The sequence below is a fragment of the Micromys minutus genome, assembly GCF_963924665.1.
Source record: "Micromys minutus genome assembly, chromosome: 1".
Classification (NCBI taxonomy): domain Eukaryota; kingdom Metazoa; phylum Chordata; class Mammalia; order Rodentia; family Muridae; genus Micromys; species Micromys minutus.
The window spans coordinates 200,096,759-200,112,514 of record NC_137969.1 but is presented as its reverse complement, the minus strand read 5'-3'; the positions used below and the strand labels follow the sequence as shown (position 1 = coordinate 200,112,514).

The 15,756-nt window shown below is 40.3% G+C and overlaps 1 protein-coding gene across 1 annotated transcript in view; it reads left to right on the top strand.

The window, feature by feature from the left end:
• The first annotated feature begins 5,074 nt into the window (after positions 1–5,074).
• Positions 5,075–15,756, top strand: part of LOC308413275 (sorting nexin-6-like) — a 28,985-nt gene continuing 18,303 nt past the window's right edge. The window contains exons 1-4 of the mRNA XM_080908196.1: positions 5,075–5,169; positions 7,841–7,962; positions 10,285–10,408; positions 15,287–15,382. Of these exons, the coding sequence (XP_080764322.1) occupies positions 7,919–7,962; positions 10,285–10,408; positions 15,287–15,382 (264 nt within the window). The 5' untranslated portion in view covers positions 5,075–5,169; positions 7,841–7,918. The remainder of the gene's footprint in view (positions 5,170–7,840; positions 7,963–10,284; positions 10,409–15,286; positions 15,383–15,756) is intronic.

Sequence of the window (15,756 nt, the reverse complement as noted above, 5' to 3'; positions counted from 1 at the left end):
GTATACATATGACTGAAATTCAACTTGTGATAATTATGATGCTCACTTAATACCAACAAATGTTGCCAACTTGATTTTTGAAAAATTATAGACTCAGCAACATGAACATAATATATACAGAAATTATGGTCCGATTGATACACAAAAATATATGAAAAAAGTTTATTAGCATACATAATAGGTTTTATTATGTCATTTTTTTTCTTTTTTTAAAAAGATTACATGTATTTATTTTGTATGTAAGGAAGGAAAAGGACACACACGTACAGTATTCCTGTGGAGATAAAGAGTAACTTGTAGGAACCAGTTTTCTCTTTCTACCATGTAGGTACTAAGGACCAAGCTCAGGTCATTATGCTTGGTAGCAAGGGGCCTTATCTACTGAGCCATCTCTCTGGCCCACTTTAGTATTTTGATACATATATTTAATGTTTTTTTAATATATTTGCCATTAGTTATCCTCTCTTGTATCCCTACTCAACTCCCAGGACCTCTTTCCTCTTCCCAACTAGTCCCTCCCTTCTCCTTTCATGTACAAGGTGATTTCTATTTAATTTCTTTATTTGAGGGCTTTCTGAGACAGAGTCTTACTATGTAGCTTTGGCTAGCCTGAAATGTGTCATGTAGACCAGGCTGGACTCACATAATCCACATATCTGTCTGTCTGTCTGTCTGTCTGTCTGTCTATCTATCTATCTATCTATCTATCTATCTATATGTGTGTGGGTTCTCTGCATGTATGCCTGCATGACAGAAAAGGACAGCAGATCCATTTACAGATGGTTGTGAGCCACCATGTGGTTGATGGGAAATTGAACTCAGGACCTCTGGAAGAGCAGCCAGTGCTCTTAATCGCTAAGTCATCTTCCCAATCTTTAGTTTAATTTTCTATTAAAGATTTATTTTTATTTATTTTTGTTTTTTTAAGACAAAGTGTGTATGTGTGTAGTCTTGGTTGTCCTAGAACCAGCTCTATAGATATGGCTGGCCTTGAACTCACAGAGATCTGCTTGTCTATTCTTCCCAAGTGCTAAAGTCAAAGGTATGCACCACTGCTGCCAGGCTTATGGATTTATTTTTTATTTAATGTGTATGAATAAGTATTTTACCTGCCCGTATGTAGTATATTTTGTGCATTTTGGTACCTGTGGAGGCAAAAAGAGAGTGGCAGACACTTGGAACTGGAGTTAAGAGCAGTTGTAAGTGGTCATGTAAGTACTGGGAACTGAACCTGGGTCCGAGAACAGCAAATGCTATTAACTGCTGAGCCAGTTCTTTAGACAAAGTGTATAAGGCAATTTTAGGGGCTAGCAATATGGTTTAGCAAGTAAAGGTGTTTGCTACTAAGCTTTATGACCTGAATTTAATCCAGGACCAGCAAGGCGGGAGAAAACTATGAGAGTGGTATGAGGTAGAAGAGTATACACACACACACACACACACACACACACAAAACATAAACACACACAAATAAAAATATAGTAAAAGGAAATACATTTTTTAAAATACATTTTTTAAAAGATTTATTTTATTTATGTGAGTACACTGTAGCTGTTTTCAGACACACCAGAAAAGGGTATCGGATCCCATTACAGATGGTTGTGAGCCACTGTGTGGTTGCTGGGAATTGAACTCAGGACCTTTGGAAGAGTAGTCAGTGCTCTTAACCACTGAGCCAAGTCTCCAGCCCTTAAAAGTATACTTAATTTGTGCATGTATGAGACCTGGTAGTAGTGATAGTCAGGAAATACCTTGCTGGAGTTGATTCTGTTTGTACAAGTAGAATCTAGGAGTAGAACTTGGTCATATGGCTTGGTGCCAAGCCTTTATACCCACTGAGCCATCTTATAAGCCTAGGAAAGAAAATTTTAATTATGAACATTTAGCAATCTTGCTCATGAATTTAGCTCCCCACCCCACCCTCCCTTTAAATAAACATAACTTTGTTTATGAGACAGGGTCTTACTATGTAACCCAGGATTCCTCTAACTCAGAGATCTGCTTGCCTCTGTCTTTGGAGTGCTGGGATTAAAGGTATGTCCACCATGGTCATCTTAGTTTTATTTAGTTTTTGTTGTATAGTCCAGACTAGCCTCAAACTCACAGCATTTCTCCTGAAGGCTGGGATTTGTTTTCCTTAGAATACAAAGCTTTGGGTTCCCTTGGGGTATGGTACAAAGACTTTGTAGTGGTAACTTGCTCGTATGTTCTAGAGATGACAAGGACCCATGGCAGGACTGAAGTAGGCCAGAGTCATAGTGGATTAGAGATGATGTCAGGTGAGATATTAGAGTGCCTGGTGGGTTGCTATAGTGACATTGGCTTTTCCAAGTGGAAACCTTTTTGAACTCAGGAATAATATCTAGTGTAATGAGAGTGTAGCGGTGGGTTTATAAGGAACATATTACTGAAGGGCAAACAGACATAAGAGACCAGCAAGAGATTGCAATAATTGTTATTTTTCTCCCTCACATCCATCTCTATACATTTACCAATGCTAATGCTTTTCTAGCAAAAGAAACTGATTAATTTTTTAATATTTATTGTGTGTGTTTACACATGTGTATGACAACTTGCTGAAGTCAACTTTCTCCTTCCGGTATGTGGGTTCCAGGTATCAGACTTAGGTCATCAGGTGACAACAAGCACATCTACCCACTGAGCCATCTCTCCATCCTGAAAATGTCTTTTTGTCTAAGTAGTTGACACGTGGAGAATTAACCACCCAGCAACTGATCAGTGTCTTTTTCTTTTTGTGTTCTGGTGCTTAGAGCCTGGTTCATGTACAGCATTAGGTTGGCTTCAGCTTTAAGTGTGTGTGTGTTTGTACAAGTACCCTTAAAAGCCAGAAGAAGGTGTTGGACCTTCTGGAGCTGGAAGAATTATCAGTAGTTGTGAATCACAATGTGTGTGTTAGAAATCAAATTTTTGTCCTCTATTCTCTGGGAAAATGGCACATACTCTTAAATGGCTGAATCATCTCTCTATCCCAAAATCTTTATAAATTTTTATTTTATTTGTATGTATTTTTTGAAGCATGTAGTCTTACTATGTAGACCAGGCTGGCCTCAAATTTCCAGAGATCTGCCTGGTGCTGCCTCCAGCCCTGGAATTCAAGGTGTGCACCACTTCCCTGGCCTTTTAAGTTATTTTTAATGATACTGTACTTTTTGTCGCCTAACTTGTGCGTCCTTGTCTTTCTTATGAAGAACAACACCAATGTTTAACCCACTCTGTCTCTAAAGTACAAAGTTTATTGGTCTAAAATAGATTAAGCCAGTTAAAGTATAGTTAGAAATTTCCTCAAACTAAACTAACTAGTTTCATAATTCAACAGGACAGAAGTCAGCATGACTGCCCTGACACCCAGGACCTTCCCTCCAGAGTCCTATAGGGTCTTATTCTTTCTCTTTCAACTTAGAAGTAGCTGCCAGCAATCTTATGGGAACAGCACTGCTCTGAGCTTTGCAGTCATGTTGCCTTCCCTTAGTTGGATGAGTTGTTCTTGTTTTGAGACAGGATCTCAAAACCATATAGCCCTGGCTGGCTTGAAACTTAATCTGTCGATCAGGCTGCCTCTGACTCACAGAGCTTCACCTGCTTCTTCCTCCAGAGTCTAAGGATAACCATGCAAAGTTGTTTGTCCTTGAAGACTTAAAAGACTCTGGATTTATGGCTCAGAGGTTAAGAGCCCTGACTGCCCTTCCAGAGATCCTGAGTTCAATTCCTAGCAATTGCATGGTGGCTCACAATCATCTATAATGGGATCTGATGCCCTCTTCTGGTATATTTGAAGACAGCCACAGTGTACTCACATACATAAAATAAATAAGATTTAAGGTAAACTCTTAAGTGAATCACATCTGCAAAATCCTTTTGGCCATATAAGACCCATTTACAGATTGTGGTTATAGATACCTTTTGGAAGTCATTAGCCAGCCTGCCACAGTAATTATTTTAAAAGTGGCTTGAACATGAGTTAAAAAACAAACCAAAAAGGAAAAAGAGTCCCTATGTTGGTGGTGGAGGTCAAGATGGGGTTTAGCTATCTTGTATTTGCCATTCTGCCTCAGCCTCCTTTTTGCTAGAACCACAGGAGAGTGCAGGCCTGTTTTTATGTTGTCGTATTAGAAGAAGAATGAAATTACTTAAAAGTATACAGAACTAAGTTTGGTATTATATATCTTTCATTCCAGCCCTCAGGAGGCAGCAGGAAGAGAATCACAAGTTTGAGGTCAACCTATCTGTCTTTTTAAAAATGACTGAAAAGGTCCTTGGTTAAGACCACATAACGGCCAGTAATGCAGCTCAAAGAGGGCCCTACACCCCCCCTAACCTTCTTGGGCTTCTCCATACACACACACACACACACACACACACACACAGATAAAATAGAGACGTTTTTCTTTATGTTGTATTTTCTCTTTTTTAGCTTAAAGCAATAAATGTAGATCTCCAAAGTGATGCTGCTCTACAAGTGGACATTTCAGACGCTCTTAGTGAAAGGGATAAAGTCAAATTCACTGTTCACACAAAGGTAAAGTGGGTCTTTGTATTTTGTGTTACTTTAGAAAGGCTGTTACTTTTGTCATATGTTGATTGGAACTTAGATCTTAAATATATTGGAAAGAGTTGTAGGTCTTAATTGACTACTATTTTAACAAACAAGATGTGGAAAGTTATTGGTTTTTTTTTTTTGAACTTGGAACTGCCTATGTAGACAAGGCTGGAGAAGTTACTTATTTAATGATTTCAGGAATTATCATAGAACCTAGACATAAGTTCTATTTCTGCCTTCGTCTGTGTGTGTGTGTGTACACACGTCTAACCAAGTAGCTTTGGCTGTCCAGGAACTCATTGTGTAGACTTGGCTCACCTCAACTCCTGGGTCTGCCTACCTCAGCCTCTGGACTGCTGGGATTAGCGAGCACCTCCACACCCAGCTAAAAAATAATTTTAAGGGATGATAGCAGTACAATATATAAGTGCCTATTAACTTGTTTTTCAAAGATCTGAGGATAATTTTACTTTTATTCAAGAAAATTGCTGTCTTTACAGAGTTCATTGCCAAATTTTAAGCAAAATGAATTTTCAGTCGTTCGACAACATGAGGAATTTATCTGGCTTCATGATTCCTTTGTTGAAAATGAAGACTATGCAGGTTACATTGTAAGTATGTGGGGGGGGGGTGTTGTTTTCTTTCTTTCTTTCTTTCTTTTTTTTTTTTTGATGTGCATGTATCTAGGTGTTGTGTGTGCAGGTACCACAGAGGCCAGAAGATGCCCTAGAATTTAAGTTACGTTAAGTTGTAAGCTGCCTAGCATGGGTGCTAGGAGCCAAACTCAGGTCCTATAGAGGAGTACCAAACTGCTGAATCACCTCTCCAGCTCTAAGTTTATTTTCAGTGATGTGTATGTGTATCTGTGTGTGTGCGCGCATGTGAGTACAGGTGCCTGTGGAGGCCAGAGGCATCGGATGTCCATAGAGCTGGATTTATAGGTGGTTGTGAGCCAGCCAACAGTATCAGGAACTGATCTTGAGTCCTTTGCCAGACACTGATGTCTTTACTGCTAAGCATCTCCCCAGCCTGAGTTTCCATTTTCTAAGAGCATTTCAGTAACTGATGTGACTTACAAGATGGCAGCTGTGAGGCCTTGGCTTACTACCTTTTACCCTGGGCTGTATGTCTTACTTTGAGTCTGTTACATTTCCTACTGGATCTTGAAATCTTTGTTTTTTTTAAAGTAGAGTCTTGCTGTGTTACCTAGCCCCTTCCTTGCCTGGAACTCACAATGTAGTCCAGGCTGACCTTGAACCTGCAACAGTCTTGATCTGCCTGTCAAGTTCTAGGATTATAAACAGAAGCCCTTCTGAGCTTGGATAGATACTGATGTATTGGAGTAGGTAATTAATGAGGAAATGTTTTCTGGATTTGGGGCTTTGAGTGGTCAGATATTTAAAGGTTAGAAGGTTCCTGAAGACATTGTGATCAAGAGTAAGTGGTTATTCTTCCCCAGTTGTTGATTTATGAATTTCCTGAGGTCACCACGACTTCATTGTGTCACCATCCTGAGACCGGCACCCCCTTGATGTGTGTAGCTCAGATTTTGGTGATGAGCAGTAGTACCTTCTTTTTGCATTCTAATCCCATCTTTTCCCTCAACCTCTCATATGATGGTGCCTTTTTTTCTGCTTTCTCTACCAGGAGGCTAACTATTCCTCATCAATTAAGACTATCTTGGTTATCCTTAGACTCTACGCTCCCCGTGGTACCTGCTGTATAGAAGCTGTTTAATGTGTATATCCTGAACTGTATCTGATGCTGTCTGACTCTGTCCCTTCTCTCAGAGCAGTTTGTTGTTGTTTGTTTTGTTTTTGTTTGTAACTCAGGGAGACTGGAGCGATGGTTCAATAGTTAGGAGCACTTGCTGCTCTTGCAGAGACCCAAGTTCAGTTCCCAGTACCCACATGGCAGCTCACAAATATCTGGGAACTGCAGGGATCCAAGCCTCCTTCTGCCCCTATGGGCACTAGACATGCATGCGGTGTGCAGACATAGAGGCAAAACACCAATGCACATCAAGTATTTTAATTAAAAAATTCAATGCATATTTATTTATTTAAGTGTTTTTAAGAATTATTTATTTCATGTATGTAAGTATATTATAGCCATCTTCAGATACACCAGATGAGGGCATCTGGATCCCATTACAGATGATTATGAGCCACCATGTGGTTGCTGGGACTTGAACTCAGGACCTCTGGAAGAGCAGTTGGTGCTCTTAACTACTGAGCCATTTCTCCGTATTTGGGTTTTTTTAAGATTCAAAATAGATTTTTTTCATGCAATATATTCTAATCATGGTTTCTCTTTCCTCAGTGCCTCCCAGATCCTCCCCAACTCCCCATCCATCCATCCCCACACCGATTCATATCTATGCACAGTCCAGTTGTGACTCTCTATATTTGTCCCCATCAGCTTCTCTGATGGCTGACCAAGACACTAATCTGCTTCCCAGAGCACTGCCACTGTTGTTGAAGCAAGATTGTTTGCAGCCAAGGCTGGCCTTTGGTTTGCTGTATAGAGAGCACAAGCTCTCCTGTGCTGGGATTAAAGGTGTACAGCACCATGCCTAGCCTTTCAATGTGTCAGAGCTTTTACCCCAAGCCATCTCTCCACCCTTTGAGGACTGTGCTAAAACAAACAAACAAACAGGCAAGCAAACCAAGTATGATGGGGACTGGCCACTTGGAGGGGTGAGGCAAGAGGGTTTGGTTTTTCAAGATTGGCTTATTCTATATAGCTCACTCTGTGAGCCAGCCAGGCTGACCTTGAACTTACAAAGATTAACCTACTTCTTCCTCTGAAGGGCTGGGTTGAAGATGTGTACCACCACTACCAGTAGAACCCTTGATTTCTAGAACTGGAGACCTTTTCTATCTGAATTTTGAAATCTCTGATATTCAGTTTATTTTTATACTTTGGCATTATCAACACAGTGTTGTATTTTGTTTGAGTCAGGGTTTCACTTGTAATTAAGGCTGTACTCAGAGGTATTAGGGTCGGCCTCCAATTTGCAGCCATCTACTTCAGTCTCCTGAGTGCTGGAGCCATCATCCTCAGATACCGTGGCACAGTACTGACAGAAGGGGACTGGGGCTGCTGAGGTGAAGGCCTGAGCCCAGGTCTCAGAGGGTGGGAGAGGAGAACCAGGTCCTGCAAGTTCAGTACACATGCTAGGATTAGTGTGTACCCATGTACACACACACACACACACACACACACAAGTTTAAAAACATGGAATTGTTCCTTAAAGTTAGTTATTTGGTTTTGTTTTAGATCCCACCAGCACCACCAAGACCTGATTTTGATGCTTCACGAGAAAAACTGCAGAAGCTTGGAGAAGGGGAAGGGTCAATGACAAAGGAAGAATTCACAAAGATGAAACAGGAACTAGAAGCGTATGTGATATTTTTTGTTGTTGTTGTTGTTGTTATTTTTATTAACTGTGCTCTCTGATACCCATTTTACCACAGTGACTGAAAAAGCCTGGGTAAGTCATAATAGTCTGTTAATGACCATGATCAGAGCCTCTTCAGGAAAAGTATACTTTTGTCTCCATTGTCAGATCTTAAATTATTTAAATAGACTTTGAAAATTGAGGTTTTAAAACCTTATTGAAGTAGTAGGAAGGCAATATGACTTTAATACACATTTTCTAAAAGTTATAAGGCCTCAGTCATACTAGCCTACAGGCGTGGTGGTGCATGCCTTTGAACCCAGCACTTGGGAAACAAAAGCAGGTGTATCTCAGATCAAGAACAGCCCAGTCTACACAGTGAATTCCAGGCTGGAGGAGGCTACATAGTGACTTCTTGTCTAAACAAAACAAAACAAAACAAATCAATCAACCAAATACAAAGAGCCTAATTATAGTAGCACAAGCCAGCTAGGTCTGCTGTCAGAAGCCTTCAATCCCCGCACTGTGGAAGCAGAAGTAGTCAGATTTCTGTGAGTTTGAGGCCAGCCTGCTCCACAGAGTGAGTTCCAGGTCAGCCAGATCTGTTACAAACAAAAATAGTCTCAAAAACAAGCAGGGGTGGGGGAGTAGCACAGACCTCTAATCCCAGTACTTAGATGGTAAAGGCAGGAGGGTTAGGAGTTCAGGACCAGCCTCATCTATATAGTGATTTTAAAGCCAACCTGAGCCACATAAAATCCTGTCTGAGAACTACAACAGTAATGAAGTGTGCAGTACATATATTTCATTTCCTTTCCTCTGCCAGCTCTAGGTGACTTCAAGACTTAGGACCACACTAATGAGGATAGCTAGACAAGTTTGGTTTTTTTCTCATTAATTTCTTTTAGGGGGCTGGAGAGATGACTCAGAGGCTAGAGTGCTTGCAGCACTTGCTGAGGACCAGAGCATGTCAGATGGCTTACAACTGTAACTCCAGCTTTGGGGTATCTGACAGCCTCTCTGGTCTCCCTGGCACTCGAACACATGCACACAAAATTATTTTTATATACACTCAGACATATTAAGTCCTTGAAATTTTAATAACTTTTAATATATTTAACAAACAGTTTCGTTCTCTTTTGAACTTGGTAGTCTTGGGAGCAGTGGAAACTTACTTTAGTTTTTATGATAGTAGGCATTGTCATCATGTGTGATCTTAAATCCCAGAGCATTATCAGCTGCCTGCAACAGAGGTACTTGCCAGCCACCTTTCCAGATCAGCACAATGTGGCCATCTCTCCCTTTGTGCATTTTGTTTAAGTTTGCTTTCAAGCATCTAATCACAGTGCTACTAAACTTCTTTTTAGAATGCTGAGTAAGTTATTTTGAAGCAATAAATGAGCAAAAGTAGATTGTTAAAATGTAAAGTGACACATTAGAATTCTGTCAGTTCTGGGAGCAGCAGTAGTCCCATAAGATAGAAGGTAGAAACTAGCAGAAGTGTTACAGTTGAAGCCTCTGGCTTCCTTGTGGCCCTGATCACGGTTCTTCTGTGGATAGCAGAACACTGGGTTTGTCCTGCTGCCCCCTGCATCCTCTGCACCCTTGTTTATGTCTTCACTGAGTGACCCGCCCTCCCAGAGGTCACACTGCTCCCAACACTGACCCTGCTGGGGTGCTGGTACGTAAAGCTTAGCTTCTTGCACGAAGTAGAAGCAAGAATATCAGGCTTTTCCCTTGATTGGTTCCCACCACTGCATGCACACACAAGCACACACACACACACACACACACACACACAGGCATGCACAAACTCATGCCCACGTGCACATATGTAACAAAGCTGTTATGTGCTTGAGTTCATTGATAATACAACTTAAACACATTTTTTCAATGTAGTGTCATAAATAGTTGCTCTGTGGTGTATGTATGTGAGAATAATATTAATGCTAAAAAATGATTAATGAGATTGGGTATTTTTTTTGCAAATATATTTTCAGGTTGTAATATATAAAAATTGTGTTGTTAAGGTGTATCAAATAATTACTCTATACCTAAAAATCAAATATCCCAACCTAACATTAACTTGCATAATAGAAAAGTTTGTTAAGATTTGAGATTTTAACATTTAGATACAGTAAATACTAAAATAGCATGAGGCTTTCTCAGAAATAAACCTTAAACTTATCGGTTCAACTAAAAGTTTTGATATGGATGATGTCTTTGCATTTTTAGTTTTACAGTTGGAATGCTCCAGATACTGGAGCACGGGATGACTTTCTAGTTGGTGCATTGTCTACTCTTAATTTTGTGTTGTTTCTAGTGAATACCTGGCAATCTTCAAGAAGACAGTTGCGATGCATGAGGTGTTCCTGTGCCGCGTTGCAGCACATCCTATTCTGAGAAAAGATTTAAATTTCCACGTTTTCTTGGAATATAACCAAGATGTGAGTGTCAAAAGAACGCAGCAATGAAAGTTGTTGCAGCTGTCTGTTGTTTTTGTAATGGTTTGGAAGGTGGGAGAGGAGCACTGCCCTGGTCCAGCTGGGCTTGATGATGGCATCAAATGCTTTTTTTGTTTGTTTTTGGTTTTGTTGTTGGAGTTTTTGTTGTTGTTGGTGGTGGTGGTGGGTTTTTGTTTTGTTTTGTTTGTTTTTTTCCATCGAACGCTTTAAAGTGAGGGAGCGTTAACTTCCACCACATGAGAATGTGGGACCTGGAAGTCACATTGCAGTTGCCAATGGGCACCTTTAACTGCAGAGCAACTGCAAAGTTCAAATGCTTTGATTTTTCAAGGCAGTTAAAGTGCCACATTTTCAGTAGCAGAGTTTCAGTAGAGTTTAAGTGGACCAGTTAAATCAAGTTATAAATTGAACTTCCATAAACTGAAAGCCTAAAATCAAAAGCTTTATTTGCTTCTCTGAAACAGAAGCCAAAGAATTCCAGACTCTGTGTAGCCCTGGATGGTATAGGATGTCTGATGTCTCTTTCCCCACCATGATTGCTGTGATTATAGGCATGTGCTACTGTGCCTAGTTTGAATGGTTTGGGAGATAGAACCTAGAGATTTTTTTAGCCTCCCTGAACTGAGCTACATCCCCAAATTTTTTTTTCTTTCTGCTTTTTAGTCTTTATTTCAGGCTAGCCTCAAACTCAATACTGTATCTGCTTGCTTACTTAGTACTTAAAATTACAGGCATGCATCATCAAAGCCAGACTGAAATCCAAACCTTTTTATTTTTTTTAAGCCATTTTGATACTACAGTAAGTTTCAGGGCCTGTGAGATACCTCAGAGAAGACACCTGATGTGAGCTCTATTCCCTGAGTTTCATATAACCTTTTTCTTAATACCAAGCCCCCAGCTGCCCTGGGCCAGATAGTTTGATATTCAAGTATTCTAAGTTTTAGTTATATTTATTAACCTAAGGCCAAATGCTTATTTTTGAGATGAAAGAAGTTTCTTTTGGACAGGCAATAATCCCAGGACTTGGAAGCAGAGGCAAGTGGATTTCTGTGAGTTCATGGCCAATCTATTTTACAGAGTGAGTTCTAGGGTAGCCAGGGCTACACAGAGAAGCTGTCTTGAAAAACAAAACAACCATAACAACTAAATAGAAACTGAGGGAAGTTTCTTCTGTAAATTCAGCTAATGATGATATTCAATTTTGGTGGCTCTAAGTATACTGTTTGCTCTTAAGTAAAGTATGCCAATATGAAAGCAAAATGTAATTTTAAAAGTACTTATAAGAATAAATAACTGTGGCTTGGAGAGATGGCTCAGCAGTTAAGAGCACTAGCTGCTCTTCCAGAGGACCTGAGTTTAATTCCCAGCAACCACATGGCAACTCACAACTGTCTATAACTCCAGACCCAGGGGATTAGACACTCTGAACAGACATACATGCAGGCAAAACATCAGTGCACACGAAATAAAAATAAAGTTTTTAAAAAGTAAATAATTGTAAAAGGGTAAAGATAGAACTGAGATGTAGGTGCTCATCTGGCATGGGATACTGGGTTCTTGAACTCCCAGCTCTGCTGGCTGGTCTAGAACTTCATACATAGGAAGTTGGCCAGATTGTCTCCTGAGTGCTGGGATTAACGGGGCACGCCATTACACCTGACTCCAGCACTTTTTAAAGAATTTTTAATTATTTATTTATTGTATGTGGGTACACTTGTGGAGGTCACAGGATGATTTGTGAAAGGCCTTTCCTTCCACCGGAATTGAAGGCAGGTTGCTAGATTCAGTAGAAAGTTCCTTTACCTACTTAACCATCTTCCTGGTTTGATAATGTGAGTTTGTCCTTTAATACAGTTTGTTACTCAAGCCTTTCATTTTGACCAATATTTGAAACAGCTGTTGGTGACATTTGAGTTGTCAGAGAAAGGAAGTTGTACACTTTTTTTTTAAACAAAGCCATGTAGTAGACTAAGAAGAAGCAGGTGGCTCTCTCAGGGCCAGGCTGGGCTGTGCAGAGAGACCTGTCCCTCCGCACTAAAAAAGGAATAGAGATTAGGTTTTCATCTTATTTTGGCCTTTTGAAACAGGATCAGTTAGCCTCAAACTTGCATAATCTTCCTGCCTGGTGTTCCCAGTATTAGGATGTAGGCACACATGACCACCACACCTGGTTAGAGATTAGATATAGTTAGCATCTTCTAAAATACTGACCATTCAGTGTACCTTTCATGGTGCTCATTTAGAGAGGCAGAGCAAAGAGAATGATTTATTTTGCACTTCTGTATGTTTTTAGACAGTCTCCTTATGCAGCCCTAGCTGTCTTGGAACTAGTTTATAGACCAGTCAGGTCTCTTAACTCAAAGATCTCTGTGTTGCTCTGGCTGTTCTGAAACTCATTAATACAGACCAGGCTAGCCTGGGAGAGATTTATCTGCCACTGCCTCCCAATTCGAGATCAGAGGTGTATGCCACCACACCCAGCTCAGTTCTGGGTTTGTTTTTCTTTGCTGTTGGTCTTTTTGTTTGTGAGCCTGCTGTGCCATCTTTTCAGCCCCCCCTTTTTAAATAATTTTATTAGTTGGGTTTTTTTCTTTATGTTTAAGGTTTGTTTCTCTGTTTTTAACATTATATTTGTAGCACTTTTCCCTTTCCTTTCCTCTCTCCAAAACTCCCATGTACTCTTCCCCAGTCTCCTTCAAACTCATGACCTCTCTTTTTTTTTTTTTTTTTTTAAGATTTATTTATTTTATGTATATGGGTACACTGTAGCTGTCTTCAAACACACCAGAAGAGGGCATCAGATCCCACTACAGATGGTTGTGAGCCACCATGTGGTTGCTGGGGTTTGACCTCAGGACCTCTGGAAGAGCAGTCAGTGCTCTTAACCACTGAACCATCTCACCAGCTTTCATGACCTCTTTTTGTCACTCGTGGTTGTTGCAGACATCTGTGTATTTGCATATTATACATGTATTTTTAGACCTGTTGAGTTCATATAGTGTTACTTTATGTATGTTTTCAGGGCAGACCTTTGGTTGATGTGCTGTTCTCTAGGGAGAGCCACTTCTCTGAGCTTTACACAGTTGTCTTAGTTGGGGTTTCTATTACTGTAAAGAGACACTATGACCACATCAACTTTTATAAAGGAAACTTCAAATGGCTCTGACTTACAGGCTCAGAAAGGCAGGAAGCATGGTGGCATACAGGCAGACATGGTGCTGGGAGTTCTACATCTGGAAGAGAAAAATGACACTGGGGCTAGCTTGAGCATCTAAAAACCTCAAAGCATACCCGCAGTGACACACTTCCTCCAACAAGGCCACACCTAATGCCACTTCCTAAGCATTCAAATCTATGAGCCTGCGGGACTCAAATTCAAAGCACTGCAGTTGCCTATAATTCTTTGTGTAGGGTTGAGGCCTCGTGGGCTTTCCCCATCCAGTTTGGTACATTCATTGTATTTCATGTCATAATTGGGCAGTCAAGTTGGTAAGATTGGGGTGGGGGTGGGGCTTCTGGAGTTACTAGAAAACACAACCTTATAGCAAACTCCCTGATCCTCTGGCTATTAAAATGTTTGTACCCCACTTCTGAAATGTTGTACCCGTTAGGATTGGGCTTCACAGTTCTATATTTTGATTGGTTTTGTTTTTCTATAGTGGTCTCCCTCTATTACAAAGATGGGTTTGCTTGATGAAGGGTGAGAACTACAATTATCTATAGATATAAGAACATGTTTATAGGGCTGGAGAGATGGCTCAGTGGTTAAGAGCACTGACTGTTCTTCCAGAGGTCCTGAGTTCAATTCCCAGCAACCACATGGTGGCTCACAACCATCTGTAATGGGATCTGATGCCCTCTTCTGGTATGTCTGAAGAGAGTAACATTGTACTCCCATACATTAAATAAATAAAGCTTTAAAAAAAGAACTTGTTGTTAGGGACTATACTGGCTTAGTAAATTAATAGTGAAGTTGTAGATTCTCCTGCAATAACCATGATTTCATTAGCTCTGAGTGTTAGCTAAGTTTTCAGTACCAGGCATGATCCCTCTTGTTGAATTGGTCTTAAGTTCAATTAGAGAGTTGTTGGTTACCTTCAAAATATGTGTGCCACTACTGGACCCATAGGGTTATCATGCCATGCTGGCTGTTGATGTGGTTCATAGGCATCAACAACTCAAAAGGCTTCTCATGTTTGGTGTGGGGATTTTTGTTAGTTTTGCCCAGTAATCATTCATGCTGTTCAAAGTTATCTTTTGTCTTCCTTGTACTACTTTAAGTTGCTAACCCCAACACAAGACAAGAAGTCCTGTTCAGAGTAAGGGGAATAAGAAATTTGCCTTGGGCTGGAGAGATGGCTTAGTGGTTAGGAACACTGACTACTCTTCCAAAGGTTCTGAGTTCAGTTTCCAGCAACCACATGGTGGCTCACAACCATCTGTAATGGAATCTGATGCCCTCTTCTGATATGTGTGTGAAGACAGATACAGTGTAGTCATATAAGATAAATACATAAATCTTTAAAAAAAGAAATTTGCCTAATGTATTTCAGAGCTAGTATAGAGTCATTACAATGTGTTATTGTTTACTATATTTCTTTTTTTAAAGATTTATTATATACAGTGTTCTGCCTACATGTATGCCTGCACTCCAGAAGAGGGCCACAGACCACATTACAGATGGTCATGGGCCACCATGTGGTTGCTGGGATTTTAATTCAGGACTTCTGAAAGAACAATCAGTGTTCTCAACCTCTGAGCCATCTCTCCAGCCCACGCTACATTTCTTATGTATAAAGGAATTAATTTTACTTACTTTTAAAATTAAATTTACTTACTTTTTTAAAAATTCTCTTTTAGTTGAGTGTTCGAGGAAAAAATAAAAAAGAAAAACTCGAGGATTTCTTTAAAAACATGGTTAAGTCAGCGGATGGAGTGATTGTTTCAGGAGTAAAGGTAAGATTTATACTTGATAAGCAGCGTTAGTGGAGAATATAAGCTTTGTTTTGTAGCTAGGCTCTTACTGTATAGCCCTTGTTAGACTGGAATTCACAGATCCACTTGCTTGTTCCTCTCAGATTCTGGGATTAAAGGTGTGTACCCCTATACTTGGCTGCCCTATGTATTTTATGAATGCTCTGGAGGTCTGACCATGAGTCAGCTGGGTAGAGGAGAGAGATAAGGGAAAATGTCTGTAAAGATGGACTTTAAATCCCATGCTCATGTGCCTTCAGGGTGCAAGACAGAGCTGTAGGGTGGGCTGCCACCGAGCACTTGCTCTTGCTTGCAAATGTTGGGGCAGACCTGGCTTGGGTTTAGTTAGATGCCAG